Source organism: Haplochromis burtoni, unplaced genomic scaffold (genome assembly GCF_018398535.1).
Source record: "Haplochromis burtoni strain Fernald_Lab_line unplaced genomic scaffold, NCSU_Asbu1 Contig_185, whole genome shotgun sequence".
NCBI lineage: Eukaryota > Metazoa > Chordata > Actinopteri > Cichliformes > Cichlidae > Haplochromis > Haplochromis burtoni.
Window position 1 is genome coordinate 97728 of NW_024582546.1, and position 17414 is coordinate 115141.

At 39.0% G+C, this 17414-nt stretch overlaps 1 protein-coding gene across 3 annotated transcripts in view; it reads right to left on the reverse strand.

Moving 5' to 3' along the window:
* Window positions 1–17414, reverse strand: part of brinp2 (bone morphogenetic protein/retinoic acid inducible neural-specific 2) — a 310510-nt gene that overhangs the window by 85108 nt on the left and 207988 nt on the right. For all 3 annotated transcript variants that reach the window (XM_005936982.3, XM_005936983.3, XM_042225848.1), the window contains one exon: window positions 3747–3983. In XM_005936982.3, coding sequence (XP_005937044.1) covers window positions 3747–3983 — 237 coding nt within the window. The remainder of the gene's footprint in view (window positions 1–3746; window positions 3984–17414) is intronic.

Here is a 17414-nt window from a genome sequence, read left to right on the forward strand (position 1 = left end):
GTGTGTGTGTGTGTGTGTGTGTGTGTGTGTGTGTGTGTGTGTGTGTTCGTGTTCGAGTGAAAAGTTGCTGAAAAACTAGCAAGAGAGAAAGAGGGAGAGACAATGAATACTAACACCTGCTCTTAAAGCTCTGAAAGTCAAACAATATTTGTCATGTAGATTAGCCTCCTCTCTTTTTTCTGCATTCATTTTTCATCCCAACTCGCCTCATGCTAGGTGACTGGTAGTGTGTGAACGTGAAATTGGATTGTGAGTGTTCCCTAAAATTAGATAAAACTTTGATGATCCCCTGAATGCAGTCATGCCTGTGGCTGAGCAATCTATGCCTGCCTGTGCTTTGGTCTGCCCTTTGTTGGTGTGTTACAAACTGGGGAGCCTTTCCGGATATTTTCTTAGCTCATTACTCAAACACACAGGGCTGCAGATGTACTAAGGGCCTCATATTCTATGACAAACAACACAAAGTTAAGCTCCTGACAAAACCCATAAAGTCAGCAGAACAAGAAAAGCCATGCAATTACACATCCTCCTCCTGTCTGTGCTCCTTGTCAGCGCCTCTTTATAAAGACTTAACACGCAGCAAAAGGAAGTAAAAGAAACCTTGCAAAGTCAGGTGCTGTCAAAATGAGCCTAAGTGAATGCACAAAAATGCTGTTTAGCAACATAATGTCACTTAAAGAGCAATTTCAACCTATATGTCAGCACACACACACACAATCTGCTAATCTCTGTGAGGAAACTCAAGATGCTCACAAAAAAACTGCCAGAAACCCATCTCCAATTAAATTCTGCCTACATATTCCAAGTCATTAAGAAGTGAGCTGGTGATGTGTTGAGATGTAGCAAAGGAGAAAAAAAAAACAATGCTTTATCCAGTTTAGGAAATGATGTCCGAGTTATTCTGCATCATTGCCATCATTATATGACACACCTGTGTCTTGCTTTCTATGACGAATAGGTCGGCTTGCTGGAAAACAACAAGAGTGAGATTGTTAACCTGATTGAGGCTCTCTCATTGTTTCTCAGCATGCTCAAGTATAACCTTCACTTTCCTGTAAATTGGTCAGAAACCATGGCTTTGGCAAGAAATTTTGGCAGTGACGAACAAGCTTTTCATGTATTCTGTAGCTTCTGTGTTTTTATTTTTTGTTTGTTGTTTTTGAAAATTTTCAAGTTTCAAAAACCTTTATTGGCAGTAAATCAAATTTTTAATCTGGACTATGATTGTACTACATTATGTTTATACAGCATCGGCTTAAATACTAAATTCTACAAAGTAACATCAAATGTATTGTGTGCCTATCATTTGCACATAGATTGAGACAACATTTAACTTTTTTAATAACTACATACTTTCCTCACCTGTGCCCAGATGCATATTTTCTATATAAATCGTGTAAACCTCAGTAATGACAGTGCTTATAGTCTGTGGTTCCAAAGTATCCTCATTCAATCAAAAGTTAAAATACGGTATGAGCAAACTGCAACCATAAACCCATTAGGAAAGTGATTACTGAGGCCATAAATCAAAAATTGCTCAAAAACTTAAATACACCTTCTTTAAGTATACAGAGGAGTGTCCCCGCCGCCGCTGGTCATTGCCACCAATTTGAAATTTAAGGTACTTCTGCACTGGCTTTAGATTTAAGGCTCGGGAACATTGCTCTATCTTTGAGGATCCACATTACAGCATTAGCATTAGTGTAAGCTAATGCTGCTTGCCTTAGCTTGCATTGCTGCTAGCAAAATACTGATTTGAGTGGATAATGTAAGCTAGCGCATTCAAACTTTAACAATGTCTCTGCCTGCATTCTGCTGATCTACTTGGATCAATTAATGCTGCAAATAAATGTAAATCTAGCTAACTTTAGCTTGCTAACAATATTACTAACACAATACTATCTAAATTGAAATAATTAAAAAATGTAGCAATGTTTTCTAACTTTTTAAATTATTTACAAAGAACAGCGGTTTTCTAGATGTTACACAGAACAGCCTACTTTTAATTATACTTTGCTGTATTCGCAATAAAAGTATCATTACTTGTATACATACTTTTCATTCTTTCCTACTATATCCTGACCAGCCACAGTATTAAAATCACTCGTCTAATGATGTTAGGTACTAATTCTTGGTCACTGAAAAGTAAAACTACAAAGTCACTTTAAGGTTTAGATGGATAATGTCAGAGGTCAGAGTAGAGTGGCCAGACTGCTTTGATCTGAAATAAAGGCAAACATTCAAATGACCGCTTTCTACAATCAAGTGGTTGCCAGAAAACAACATCTCTGCTTATCAGAAGAGCATCTCTGAGCATACAACATGTTAAACCTTGGAGCAGATGGTGCCACTTCAGTCAGTTCACTCCACTCAAATGACCACACAGTCACCAGATCTCAGACCAATGAACCAAACTGACCAAAATCCCCCTTGTTGAATCTATACAACAAAGAATTAAGGCAATTCAGAAGATACAGGGGATCCAAACTCTTACTAACAAGAAGTACATACTTAAGTGTTTAGTGAGTATATTAGGCTGTTAATGAAGTTTGCATTAACTGAGCTGTGAACCGAGTACCAACCTATTGTTTTGGTCTGTCAGAAACTTGCAAACTGACTAATTATGAACATAATCATAGCAACACTTCACAGGTACACACTGTATAACCAGAGTGTTACTGAGCATAAACTGCTTCCAGCTTGGAGGAATAAATCATCACCACCCCACCTGCTGCATCTACATCTGGTACTGGAACCAAACAAACTTGTGCAACACGCTCCCTGTCCAGCTATCCACAGCTCATCCTTTCTGTACAGCCTACCTCAATGCAAGGCCAGAAAATAAGATTTTCAGTGTTATTATAGCTGTGTGGAAAATGTTGCTAAGTAATGTCAAAACTAAACAAAACGAATCTGCATAAAAACCACAAATACTCTAAGGATTTGTAATTCATTGAATATTTGTTTTGTATCTAAGAGGTTTAAAGAGCAGAACAATTCAGTATCAACTCATTTGTTGAACAACATTTCTTCAAGCTTCTTTCTGAAATTAAATTGCTGCTAGTGCTGAGTGCACTGCACTCTTGCTGGTTATCCAACTATTTCATTGCAGCTCCAAGCAAGCATTAAATAGACATACTGTGAGTCTTTTTGATTCTCAAGTGTAATGCTAATTATGCTGAAATATGAACAGAAAATATGTTTTAGTTTTTTTGGACAGTGTAAGATTGTGGTTCCAACACTGTGTGCTAAAGCAGACTGGTGTGGTCTATAAATATTCAAATATTATTTTAGATTTACTAAATGCATAGAAGGATAATTGTCTTCTGGACTGTAAGTGGCTCACACTAGCTGTGTGTTGAATGTGTTACATACATATCTGCTGGAAGAAAAAAAAAAACCTGAACCTCAAAGATCCAAGTCAAGTGGAACATATTTTTCGATGGATGTTAAAGTTGTTCCCATAAGTGTTACAGATTTCATCACAATGACAACAGTGACAAGACATATAGCATCTGAGAATCAAAATCAAAACACCACACCATAGACTTACCACCAAAATACATCTTGCATTAGTTATCAGCAGGCTTTTGAATCGCCATACAAACTTTTTATACGCATTCAGATGTTAAGTGAAGCATTTTTCTTCCAAAGCAGTTCAGAAACGAAACCAAAGCATTCTTCAGCGCAACCTCTTTATAGCTCAACTGCAGCTCAACAGCTTGCTTAGAAACATGAGCCCATACCTGATTCCATGAACTCTTGGTTGAAGTAGTTCCACGCCTCTTTGCTCTTTTCCAGGTTCTCCTCCATGACCTTGATGTCAGCAAAAGGACAGTTGCATTCTGGGAAGCGAGGAGAGCACCGGCACCAGCAGTCATTGTTGCGACAGAGCAACTCGCCCTCCGAGTTGCATGCCACGTAGCTGAGGGCTGCCTCCACAAAACGCCCACGCAGAAACTCTGGCAGGACATCTTGCAATCCTGGAAAGAAAAGGAAGCACATGGTAAAGCATTTGGGATTTTTTTTTTTTAGAATGCTCTTATTTTTGAACAAGCAGACTCTAAAAGAGTCATATTTTATTTTAGGCTATTTTTAAGGCTTCAAGTAAAAATACATTTTTAGCACTTGCGATTTAATTGAGAAGACTGAAGAAAAAATTCTTGACATTTGGCATTTCTAACCCAGCTGATTTCTTGTAGGATTTTAAACAATTGTTAATTTCCTTTATCATATATAATACACTGAACAAAAATATAAACGCAACACTTTTGTTTTTGCTCCCATTTTTCATGAGATGAACTTAAAGATCTGAAACATTTTCTACATACACAAAGGAGCCATTACTATCAAATATTGTTCACAAATCTGGTTAAATCTGTGTTAATGAGAACCTCTCATTTGCTGAGATAATCCATCCCACCACCATGTCAAGGTGCTGATTAGACAGCATGTCTATTGCACAGGTGTGGCTTAGACTTTCCACAATAAAAGGCCACTCTGAAATATGCAGTCTGATCACACAGCACAATGCTACAGATGTATAAAACCAGTCAGTATCTGATGTGGCCACCATTTGCCTCACACAGTGCAACACATCTCCATTAGATGTGTTGCACTGTGTGAGGCAAATGGTGTGCAATGGGCATAGAGTTGATCAGGTTGTTGATTGAGGGCTGTGGAATGTTGGTCCACTGCTCTTCAATACTTGTGCAAAGTTGCTGAATATTGGCAGGAACTGGAACACGCTGTCATATACACCGAGCTGAGCATCCCAAACATGCTCAATGGGTGACATGTCTGGTGAGTATGCGGGCCATGCCAGAACTGGGATGATTTCAGCTTCCAAGGAATTGTGTACAGAACCTTGCAATATGGGGCCGTGCATTATCATGCTGTAAAAGGAGGTTATGGCCATGGATAAATGGCACAACAATGGTCATCAGGATCTCAACACGGTATCTCTGTGCATTCAAAATATCAACAATAAAATGCACTCGTGTTCACTGTCCATAACCCCACTGCCACCATGGGCCAGTCAATCCACAATGTTGACGTCAGCAAACCGCTCACCCACACGATGCAACACAAGCTGTCTGCCATCTGCCCTGAACAGTAAAAACATCTGTCAACAGAACACCTCTCCAACGTCCCAGACGCCATCGAATGTGAGCATTTGCCCACTCAAGTTGGTCACAATGACAAACTGCAGTCAGGTCCAGACCCCGATGAGGACAACGAGCATGCAGATGAGCTTCCCTGAGACGGTTTCTGACAGTTTTTGCAGAAATTCTTTGGTTATGCAAACCGATTGTTGCTGCAGCTGTCCGGGTGGCTGGTCTCCACCTGGTCGACCATTCTGGAGGTGAACATGCTGGATGTGGAGATCCTGGGCTGGTGTGGTTACATGTGGTCTGCAATTGTGAGGCCGGTTGGATGTACTGCCAAATTCTCTGAAACGCCTTTGAACACAGCTTATGGCAGAGAAATTAACATTCATTTCACAGGCAACAGCTCTGGTAGACAATCCTGCAGTCAGCATGCCAACTGCACGCTCCCTCAAAAGCTGCGACATCTGTAGCATTGTATTGTGTGATCAAACTGCATATTTCAGAGTGGCCTTTTATTGTGGGCAGTCTAAGGTGCACCTGTGCAATATTCATGCTTTCTAATCAGCACCTTGACATGCCACACCTGTGAGGTGGGATGATTATCTCGGCCAACGAGAAGTTCTCACTAACACAGATTTAGACAGATTTGTGAACAATATTTGATAGTAATGGGTCCTTTTTGTATGTAGAAAATGTTTCAGATCTTTAAGTTCAGTTCATGAAAAATGAGCAAAACAAAAGTGTTGTGTTTATATTTTTGTTGAGTGTATATAGTAGAAATAGCCTTAGGAGGATATGATCACGGTTTTCAAAAACTACAAAGTAGTTTCAGCTATAACATCGATTCTCAAGCTATAACACTGGAGCGATGTCTTGAAGTGAAGTGCCAATATTTTTGAATCAGCCACAATATTAGAACCACCAGCCCATTCTCATTGAGGTAATACCATTTTGTCAAAAAATACTGGTGTGGCCCATTTCCTTCCATTTTCTCTGCCATGATACACCGTTTTATGGCTTTAGTGAGACAGGCCAGGTACTTCCAATTCCTAATTTATCAGTGATTGTGATTACTCTTGAGAATAGGTATATTTTACCCCAAAATAAGATTGTTTTATGGATCTAACGAAGCAGTTTTTAAACCTCATACCTTACCCAGGATATTTCAGTAGTTAATTCTAATCAGTCTTAGGGGCCTAAACTTAACAAGAAAGTAAAAAGTGTGTAAAAAAAAAACAACACAAATCTGTAAGAGAGGAAAGAAAGACAGAATGATCCCACACAGGTTTCCAAACCATGGTATCTTGGCTGACATACCTGCAACTTATACCACTAGTCCCTGAACCTACTAATGTAGGTCTCTAAGATCGGTTCACTTCTTAACGGTTGATATTGCTGGGACTAACTAGCACTGTATTACTACTTAGGATGGGAAGTCGTTGGAACCACTGTCAGATAATTGAATAATATTCTGCTGAATATAAAGTTCTGCTGGTAAACTTTGGGCCTTGGATTTCATGTGGCTGTGGCTTTACATTTAAGTCATTGCATATCAAGGACACTTGTTGACCTAGGCTACAAACAACAGACAGATTCCAAACTAATATGTCGGATAGGACATAACAAGCACAATTCATAAAGACCCAAACCCACTGCCAAGATGCCTGACATCACAGATACACTCACAGAAATGCGTACCATTTTTGAGGCAGAGCTGTTTTGTATATAAACCCAATTCCAAAAAGATTGGGTTTGTGTAAAAAGTAAATCAAAACACAATGTAGTGATTGGTAGAACTTAGAAACTTGTATTTATAACAACAGAACACATCAAATGTTTAAACAGAAATTTTGCTATTTCATGAAAAATCTTTTCATGAAAAATCCATGAAAAAATATTTTTTAATTTGATTGCACAAACAAACAAAAAGAAAAGACAGAAAAGGCTGAAAAAGAAGAAACAGTATGAAGAATATTTTGTTTGCTTGGCAGAAGATCAGTAACATTATTGGGTGTAAAAAAACTTATCTTATAGAAGCAGTGTTTCTTAGAAGTAAAGATGTGCAAAGGTTTACCAATCTGCAAAAAAAGGCAAATAATTGTGGAACAATTTCAGTTTGTGTTCGCATCTACAGCACAAAGTGCATAAGAGAATCTGGAATAATCTCTGTGTGCAAGAGACAAAGCTGAAGGCTGAAAATCAGTATGTAGATTCTTGTGATCTTTAGGCCACACATCTGAAAGCATATTGATTTGCTCTCCTGATATTTAGACTGTAGTATTGATATTTTAACCTTTTTCACTTAGAGTAAAGATACTCTAAGTGATCGGCGTGAGTAACAAGCAGAACAATTACATTCTCTTCCACTAGACTACCTGCTCTAATTAAATGGGTTGCCAACTGCAAGTAAAACAGAAGAAAACGAAGAAGAAGAATAACAATAGATAAATATTTGAAAAGAAAAAGTAGTCAGTCTGACCTGGGTCCTGGAGAAACTTGCGACCCAGTAGAAGGCAAAAAAGGTATACTGGGGAAAAACTGAGCCAATTCTGCTATGCCTGGTGCGCCGGGAAAAATGATCAAAATGCTTTTTGTGACATTTTTGTTTGGCGGTGTGCCGTGTGATTTTTCTAAGGTGAAATATGTGCCGTGGCTCCAAAAGGTTGGGAAACACTACTCTAAACACATGTTGCCATGTTATCTACAAATACAGATTAAAGATCACTCATGCAAAGTAGAAACTATATGTGAACATAATCCAGAAATGTTGCTGTCTTCTCTGGGCCAAAGCTCATTTGTGTATAAAGAGTCCAGGTGCTAAACTTTCCTGCCTACAGTCCAGACCTCTCACTAACTGGAAAGATTTGGTGCATTGTGAAAAAAAAATGCAACAGAATGAAAAGACTCTTGATCAGAGTCCTAAATTTTTCAGAATTAAGTTGCACATGGATTGTAATGTAGTGGCACATGCTTATATATAGTTAGAACATTAACTAACATACACTATGTTGACAAAAGTCATTCCTCTCAGTCTCTAAATTTAGATGTTTTTCGTCCCTTTGCTACAGGTGTATAAAATCAAGCACCTAATCATGCGGTTAAAAACATTTGTGAAAAGAACTGGGTATTACAAAGAGCTCACTGAATTTGAACATGGTGCTCTAATAGCCTGCTAGCATTGCAACAAGTCAGTCCGTGTTTATTTCTTTATCAACTCTAAGTTACTAACACTCTGCTGACTAAATAAATGCAGAGAATCCTCCTCGGGCATTAAGATAATCACAAAAACTGTGCCCCAGGATTTTCATGACATGGGTTTCCATGCCCAAGCACCTCCTGAAAGCGTCATGTAGGTGGCCTAGTAAATGTGTTCATGTACACATATGTATATACACAGTACAATATGAGCAATTGTATTAACTAGGGGTGCAACGATATTGTATCGATATTGAACCGTTCGATACAGTGCTTTCGGTTCGGTACGCATATGTATCGAACAATACAAATTTGTAATTTATTTTATCAACTTTCCTTCTGACGATGCTGTCTGTGTTGAGCGCTCAGTGAATCTGCGTTCGACTACTCCGCCTAGGCTGCACTGTCGAGCGCAGATCCACTGAGCGCTCAACACAGACAGCATAGTCAGAAGGAAGAGCGCAGGGCAAGCTAGCAAGACAGAAGTTAAGCTCTCCTTGCAACATGGACCTCCCCCACCTCATTCAGATCTGGCGTTTGGAATTATTTTGGTTTTCATGTGACGTATGACCCTGAAGGTAAGCGAGTCATGGACTAAAGTAAAACAGTATGTTGGATGTGCCATGCAATGCTCAATTACATGGGTGGGAGACTAGTGTGTTAGCGCAGTTAGCTCGTTAACGTGTTGGCCGTCTAGCCCCATGCACGGGGTATGGCGGTAGCTCGTTAACGGAGATTTGCCGTGTTGTGGCGTTAAGGTTATTTCAACGAGATTAACCTGAAAGCACTAGTGGGAACACAACGAATATGACTGCACATTTACGCCGACATCATCCTAGTGCAAAGACAAAAACAACAAGCATGCTGCTACTAACTTTAGCCGAGTCATTTAGACAGCTGTTAGCACATGATTCTCCTTATGCTGCTGAGAATATAGCCCAGAAGAAGCGGATAGTATAGCTTTTATTTTGGAAAGAGACATTTCTCTGTAATAAACTCTCTTTTCCAAAGATGAGTGATTCCTCAATCAGATACAGGGCTCGCAAAATCGCTAGCCCGACGTCCTGGGGCTAGCGATTTTTTTCAGACGGGCTACCAAAATCTATCTCTTCCCTGCCCGTCGGGCTATTGTAGGAAGGAAAAATATATGTCAATGCTTTTGCATTCTTTCGGAAATGTAGCTGGGTAATTATGTCATTGGCATCGGTGAGCCACTGTCAATATGTGACATATTGAAATCGCGTTTGAATTTGCGCTTGTTTTTTTGCTTTCACTTTGCAATCGCGCGAACTGTGTATAGAGAGCGACAGCACTGATTGGTGAGTGATGATAATTTGTGCACCAATTCCTCTGACATCGTCTTATTAATCGTTAGCTTACTATGCAAACATGACAAGTGAAATCTCCCGCAGCAAGCTTAAACATGTGAGAGGTTGATCGCGCAGAGAATCGCTGAGCTTATGTGAGTGCGTGTGTAAAAGCAGCAGGATATATATTGTAGCGGGATCAGGGCTGTTCGGGGTTCTGTTTGTACAGTTATGTTTTGTTTATGTTGCCATAGTGACGGGTGACGCCCTCTCGCTGCGACGGTGTGTCCTTCCGGGGTCAGAGGGCGCCCTGTGTGTTGTTGTTGTTGTTGGCTGTGCTTTGCCGCGCTGAGCAGTTAGCTAGCGGCAGTGTTCTTCTGCAGATGTCAATAAACGGCTGTGCTCCCTGGCTAGCTCACGGGAAGCAAGACCAAACGACACCTCCTCCTTGTCTGAGCTCGCCACAATATTTTAGTTCTGCTGAGCCAAATAAGACAGGTCAGGGTGAAGAAGTGACAGCCAAAGAAAAGCTTACCACAAAACGGAAAAGTTATGACAAATCAGACTATAAGGCAAAAAGAAAGTGCAGCTTTATGGTTTCATGGACAAAAGAATTTCTGTGGCTGCAATATGACAAGCGAAATAACCAGGGCTGCACATAAGTGGTCCGCAGGTGCGCATTCGCTGTCAAAATAAAAAACGGGCACAAGATAAGAAGTTGCAACGCGTGTTTGCATACATAAGATTTTCAGGAGGAGGACAGACATTTGTTTAGAACTCTTAAAGATGTCGAAGAAGCTCCTTTAAGCAATTACTGTGATGTTCCTCCACCTCCAAAGAAATGTCAGAAGGAGTCCGAACCACAAAAGAAGCCGTATTCTCGGAAAAGTAGTTGCAGGAGGTGAGCTGGCTTCAAACAAATGATGAACGCACAGAGATGTGGTGCAGAATGTGCCGTGAAAATTTAATAAATGACAAATTAAAAAGGCATGAACATTTTTTTTGTATCGAAAAAATATCGAACCGTGACACCAAAGTATCGAACCGAACCGAACCGTGAATTTTGTGTATTGTTGCACCCCTAGTATTAACCCAGTGAGATAAAAATGGTTATGTACTTGTTTTATTTTCAGTTGCAATTCCTAGTTATAATGATGACAAGTCTTGACTGGGACGTATTTCAGAACTAATCATCAGTAGCAACTGTCACCTAGTCTATAATCACCAAAAAAAGCCCTACAGCCTCAGCCACATGCAGCTTGTTTGTTGCCTGCAGCTTTCACTATTTCTCAGCCTGATATTAAAAAGAATACTTAATTCAATAGTTATGGATGTGATGGATATGGAGCCTTATTTATGTGAGCAATCCAAATGTATTCTGCATGTCTTGTTTTGTTTTTCGCTCACCTTTCAAAATAATTAATCTGCAGAAAGAAAACATTTGGTACTTTATTAAAAGCTGCTTCTTCCTAAATGTTGTTTTTTTTTTGGTTGCTTCTTTTCCATATGAAAGTGTGGACCAGCCTTTCACAACGGTTTACAACGACTCAAAGCAATGGGCCAAATACCCCTTACTCCCAAGGCGCCTTCTAAAGGATATCCTAAGGGATGCTGTCAGATGCCTTCTGCAATATGGTTTCTTCCACCATTTGTTTCATTCCTTTTATAAAAGGAAGAATTAAAAAGTTGTTGATACAATATCAAAAAAGCCTGAAAAAGTCTAATCAAAGTAGACTGTAATTGTGTTTTGTTTTGCAGTTTTGTGGCAGAGTTTTTAATTTCATTGAAATCTGTGTGGGTTCTTAGCTGTTGTCACACTAACAGTGGAATCCTGACTGAACGTAAGCCATCGTTAACATAATCACATTACATTATTATTACTTTGCAATGCCATGCTTTTCCACCGACTGGTCTGCTAGTCTGGCATGATGTTGAAAGCCCAACTGGCAAATGAGAAAATTGCACAACCAATGTTACATAACCAACTACCTATAAGCCATTACACCTACACGAACACCTCTTACAAAACAAGTGTTTTTATGCTAAGAATGAAAATTTGCAGGATTTAAGATAGTTAATAATTTCAGATTGATGTTACACTAACTGAAGATTCAAATGCTCAGGCTGTGGGAAATACTGTCCGCCTTCATGTCCTTTAACAGCAGGGTACACGCTTGTTTCAATTTTGCTGCTTTTATTGTTGAAATTATTTTAAATTCTAGGGGTATGCTAATTATGGTGCTGTTTCATGGGTGCACAGCCTATTAAAAATCAAAAAGCTCACGTGTGATATTTAAAGAGCAGCATCATCCCGTAGAAACTAGCAGGCAGCTTTCTTTGTGGCACTCATGCTGCTTCTCTGAATCTGCCTCCCTGTCTGTCGCTCTAATAATCATCAATTTGTTGTGTCAAAAGCTTCCTCTCTCCTCGCTTCAGAAGCTCATTCTGGAGGATTTTCAACAGCCAAGTCAATCCCGCTGTGCCCTGCTATGAATATGCATGTCTCTTCTTTGGTATTTACTCTTTCAATGGCTTGGAAAGAGATGTAATTAGTCACATTTTTCCTCTTCCATGATTTGGCAGGTGTTTTGAGGTCTTTGTGTGTGTGTGTGGGTGTGTGTGTGTGTGTGTCTGTGTGTGTGTGTGTGTGTCTGTGTTTGTGTGTGTGTTTGTGCTTGTTCCAAATCTGGACGGGGCTTCTTCAGTTTAGGAGACAGCTAAATAACACAAATAACACACGTTCCATCACCAGCCACTAAAACACTTTGTCTCTATTCCACCTCACTCTTTGTTGCTCTGTTTTTCCACTTTGCTTCTTCTTGTTTTTTGTGCTTCATTCTTTAGCTGGAGTAACAGAATAACACTGGGAAAGTTGTTGTTTAAGAATTATTATCCAAGTAAATATTGGAATTAAAGAATCAGATCACCTTTTTAAACGTTTCATTTAATTAGAAATACTGTAAAAAACTAAAAAAAAAAAAGGAAAAAGAATAAGCTTTTTTTGTCATATTAGAACAATGCTGACAATACAGATACACAGTGCAACAATATCCACTTTAAACCACAGGGAGTCTCTCCCATGTATTCCTGCTCTGTATCAGAAAACCTCCCAGCAGATTATGAAGTTTCAAGTATTATAAATATATAGCCAAGTACTTTTCTGTTTACTGGTCTTTTCAATTTTACCCAGTAATGCATTGACATTACCCAAAATGAAATGTAAACATGTCATTATGCAAAACGCATTATAGCCCCATCTAAACATTCCTTCTTAACATGAGCTTTGTGTTTTACAACAAGATGAATATTTAAAACAAATTAATAATAAAATATTTTGCGGAGAAAAGTGCATTTTTACACCAGATTAACCTGTTTCCCTTCTGAAGAATGCAAACAACTGTGTTATTAATTGCCCTGAGCACTGTTACTCAAAAAGCTTGAAAGAAAAAAAAAGAAACTGAAAGTTTTCATTATTGAAGCTCGAAGCTGCAGCTGGAAAAAAAGCTCAGTTTATTGATTTAGCTGCTAGCTAGTTGGAAGCCAGAGTAACTTGGCCCAAATATTGTCTTTCATTACTTTTCCCCTTTTTGCAATGTAAACTGATTACGCTTTGTATGTTCTACAGCCAGCAACAGTATCAAATTTAAGAGACAGGGCAATGGGAGAAAGTGAACAAGTGAGAGGCAGGTCATGGAAGATACCATTTCTTTCTCTATTATTATAAGACTTAAGCAAAGGCAGTGGCTTAGTATACTTTCACTGCACCTAAGTAACATGAACAGAGGACATGATAGGTCATGTTTAGAAGAATTTCAAATTCTAAACTTTAATTTTCAGACTTGTAAGATTATTGTAAACCTATCAGTAGGAACAAAGAAGACTACTGACATAAACTGATGTCCATGTTCTTTATTCTTCTTCATTGTCAAATATTACACAGTGTATTGACATTTTACATTCATTTCCAGAAATCTGAATTTCCTTACTTTTAATTTCTTGACTTCCTTCTTTTCCAAAAAAAAAAAAAAAAAAAAAAAAAACAATGGAAATGGCCATCCAGAAATACAGGACTGGAAAATAAGGAGTACTGTAATCTAAGTATGACACACAGAGACATACAGATATAGCCACAGCTGGCTAGTAGCTACATGCTGACTATGGGAAAATGAGAATCTTTACCACCTGCTGCAACCAATTTGTAGGATGGTCATGCAGAAAGAGGTGTGTTAAGTAATACGCAATAAAAAAAACTTGAAGTGACACACTTCCAAAGTGTCGCTGGGCATTTCAGCACCAATAGGCTGCCCAGAGATTTTGTACCAGTCTACCGCTTTTGTGCAGCCATCACATATTAGTACTTTTTATATGCAACATAATAAAACTGTTGAGTGAAAATGAAGACAACTAATTCAGCACGGCTGTTAGGCAGTGACTGCTCCTCCTCTCACCTTGATGCTTTTCACATTTGAAATGCATGTTGTTATTGAAGGGGCACATTAGCTTCCAGCAACTTCAGTGAAAGAGGTTGCCTTGATCATCATGCAGCTCACATCTGCTGATCCAATGCGAATAAAAACACGAACACTTTAATTTGTCACATAGAGTGTCTAGGCCGAATATTAGTCCCCATTTGGCATTTCATATCATTTAAAGCCCCAGCGATGTAATTAAACCTGTATGAATGTCACTGAGGTGGGATGACATGGCAGACTTATTTTGGTTAAAAGGGGCCATCAATGTGACTTTTTCTGAATTGTCAAATAAACTCAGAAAGGAGGATTAGCTGAAAAGGAGTCACATCCTCTGACATTTGAATGGAAGCTGAAATGAAAGCCTTTTCACCATCTAGTCAATCAAATGAAAGTGCATCTCCTGGCTCTCAACTTTTAAAGAACTTGGAAAACAGACTTGTTTTCCCATTAACCCTCCGAGGCCTGAGCCATCATCCCAACTATATCTCTGTCTCTAACCCTACTCAGTCAGGATGTGTTTGTTTCTCAGCCATCGTAGGTTGTAACCCTAAACCCTACACTAACCCATCTTGAAAAAAAATCATTTTCAATGTGTAACTGTTATATAGATTATTTTGTTTTGTTATCTGATATCCAAGACTTTAAAAATCAACTGAATAAAAAAGAGAGAAAGGGAGAGAGGTTATAATCCATTTTTTTGAGTTTCCTGGTTACATTTTGTACATGTTAATAAAATCTGAGCCATTTTCACAGATGATCTCTGCAGACGACTGTAGGAAAAATCAGGTCACACTGTGACAAGTTATTTGGGGAATCTTAAACCTGTCAAACTGCATATGTCATATTTGTGTATGGTTTTTATGTGGAGCAGTTGTGACAGAGTTCAAAGGAAACCCTGAAACTCTTTTATGTGTGTTCCAACTACCTTTGTCCAGGTTCCCATAGAGACAGGCACCTGGTGTTCTTTGAAGGGTCATGGAGGAGAAACGGTGAAATAGTAAAACAGCACAGGAGTGATCATAGATGGTACACAAAAAGAACAGAGGTCATAAAGAGGTCAGAAGGTGCCTTGAGAGATGGTACCCGGATACAGATATGAGATTCATAGCTGCTGCACAACACAGTGTTGCAGGGGCTTGCACTGTTGCCTTACAGCGAGAAGGTAATCCCTGTGGGGCCTTTTTTATGTATAGTTGCCTGTATGGCTTTCCTTCAGGTAATCTCGCTTCAGTAAGTTTATGAAGACACCTGAAAGCCCATGCCCCTGCATATGGGAAACACATGCTAATTTCAATTTTATCACAACAACAACAACGCCTCAAGTTGCTTTGTATTGTAAGGTAGATCCTACTATAATACATACAGAGAAAACCCAGCAATCATATGACCCCCTATGAGCAAGCACTATGGTGACAGTGGGAACGAAAAACTCTCTTTTAACAGGAAGAAACCTCCGGCAGAACCAGGCTCAGGGAGGGGCGGGGCCATCTGCCGCGACTGGTTGGGGTGAGAGAAGGAAGACAGGATAAAAGACAAAGAAAGTTTCCCGGCATTGCTTTGAATGCACAGACAACTTGCAATAAGCAAGTTTTGTGCTCTAAGTGTTAATTAGTGTTGAATTATCATCCATAATTATAACTGGTCGTGGTAGAGATTTATTTATGATATCACAGTGAGGACAGTGTTGATGGTTAGGGTTTAATAGTTATGCACAGTCATATAATCAAGTTCTTGCCAGTTTTATCTCCAATAAAATACTTTTTTTAACAGCTGGTGTGTTTTGATGTCTTTGATAAAACAGGATATGATTCTGTGTGATAGCAGATGTTTTCGTCCAAACACAACCAAAGTGTTTTCGCTGTATTCTTTTCACTCTAAAATAATAATTAAGGGTTAGAATGTCAGATACATTCAAAATAGCGCCGTAGCACAACATTTGGTATTGTGACTTATTATGAGGGAACAAGCTCCATTCTACATTCTTCTATATCAACAGCACAACAGTGCAGAGGTTAGCACTGTTGCCTCATAGCTAGGGCCTTTGTTCTACCTGTGCTGAGTGGATTTTCTGTGGGTGCATGTTAGGTTAATTGATGGTTCGAAGTTAGCTGTAGGTACATTTTGGAAGTCTACGTGAAGGTACAAAATTATTCGCCTTAACTACAAACTACAAGGATCCAAATAAGTATCCTCTGTCAAGAGTACCTTAGAGGGTACAGCTCCAGCGGGAAGCTGTTTTTACCCCTTAAATTATATTTAGGTATTTTAATTTCTGTGAGAGTAATAAGCAGGACAGAGAGGAAAGCATCTTAGAAGACAGCTTTGGTAAATATTACGGGTGTGAATGTGATATGAAGTGCCCACTCTGATACTGCATTTTAATAAATATCAGAGTTGGTACCTTGCATGAGTTTCCAGTAGTACTGAAGTGGGTAACTTTTTTGACAGTTATTAATGGTAATGTGGTAAAAAATTCAGAAAATAACAGAAAATGCTGATGTGATGATGAAGAACAGCAAAACAGAAAATAGTTCCTTGCTACTATGTCACCAGGTTGGTTGTTTCTTTTGTATTCCACATTGATTTATAGTCTGTTTTACATTGAAGTCTAATTAATCTAACACTGTTGTCATTTTATTAATTAAATGTTGCTCTGAGAAGGGCGTATTAAGACATTCATTTCATCACTTAATGATTTAAATAATCATCAGTCCGTCGAAGTGAGTGTTACAAAGTTAATTTGCATACAGATATTACACCAAGTTTTAAGCTTTGAACTGAGAGCTGGTTGTAACTTGCCTTTTGATCATTTTGTTATTCTGACAGATTATGGATGAAAAGCCTTATCTGTATTGACTTGACCTTTATGATTTGCAGTTTTGGCTAAAAACTGTGATAATATAAGACTGTCATTCGTTGCTTTTTGTTTTTAGCTTTCAGCTATTTTATCACACCTGGTTCCAGTCACCACCATGAATATCAGAAAAAAACTGTGGGTGTCTCTTTTTGATGTGGGCTTTTAGGGTCATTACCCAGGAGGCTTTACTTCCATCCAGCCGCAGATTTAGATCCCCCTAGTAGACCAAAAATAGCAGACCCATGGTTCCCTCTCTATCTCTCAATCTCCTGCAGAGAGCACACTTTCCATTTTGGGCAATTTGAAGCTCTTAAGCCTCCACCATTATCACTACCCCTCTTTTATCAGTGTGTGTGTGTGTGTGTGTGTGTGTGTGTGTGTGTGTGTGTGTGTGTGTGCGTGTGTGTTTAATGGGAGAGAGAGGACCCTGCCCTTATTTGGAATGCACTCGTGGCTGAAGAGGAGATGGTGT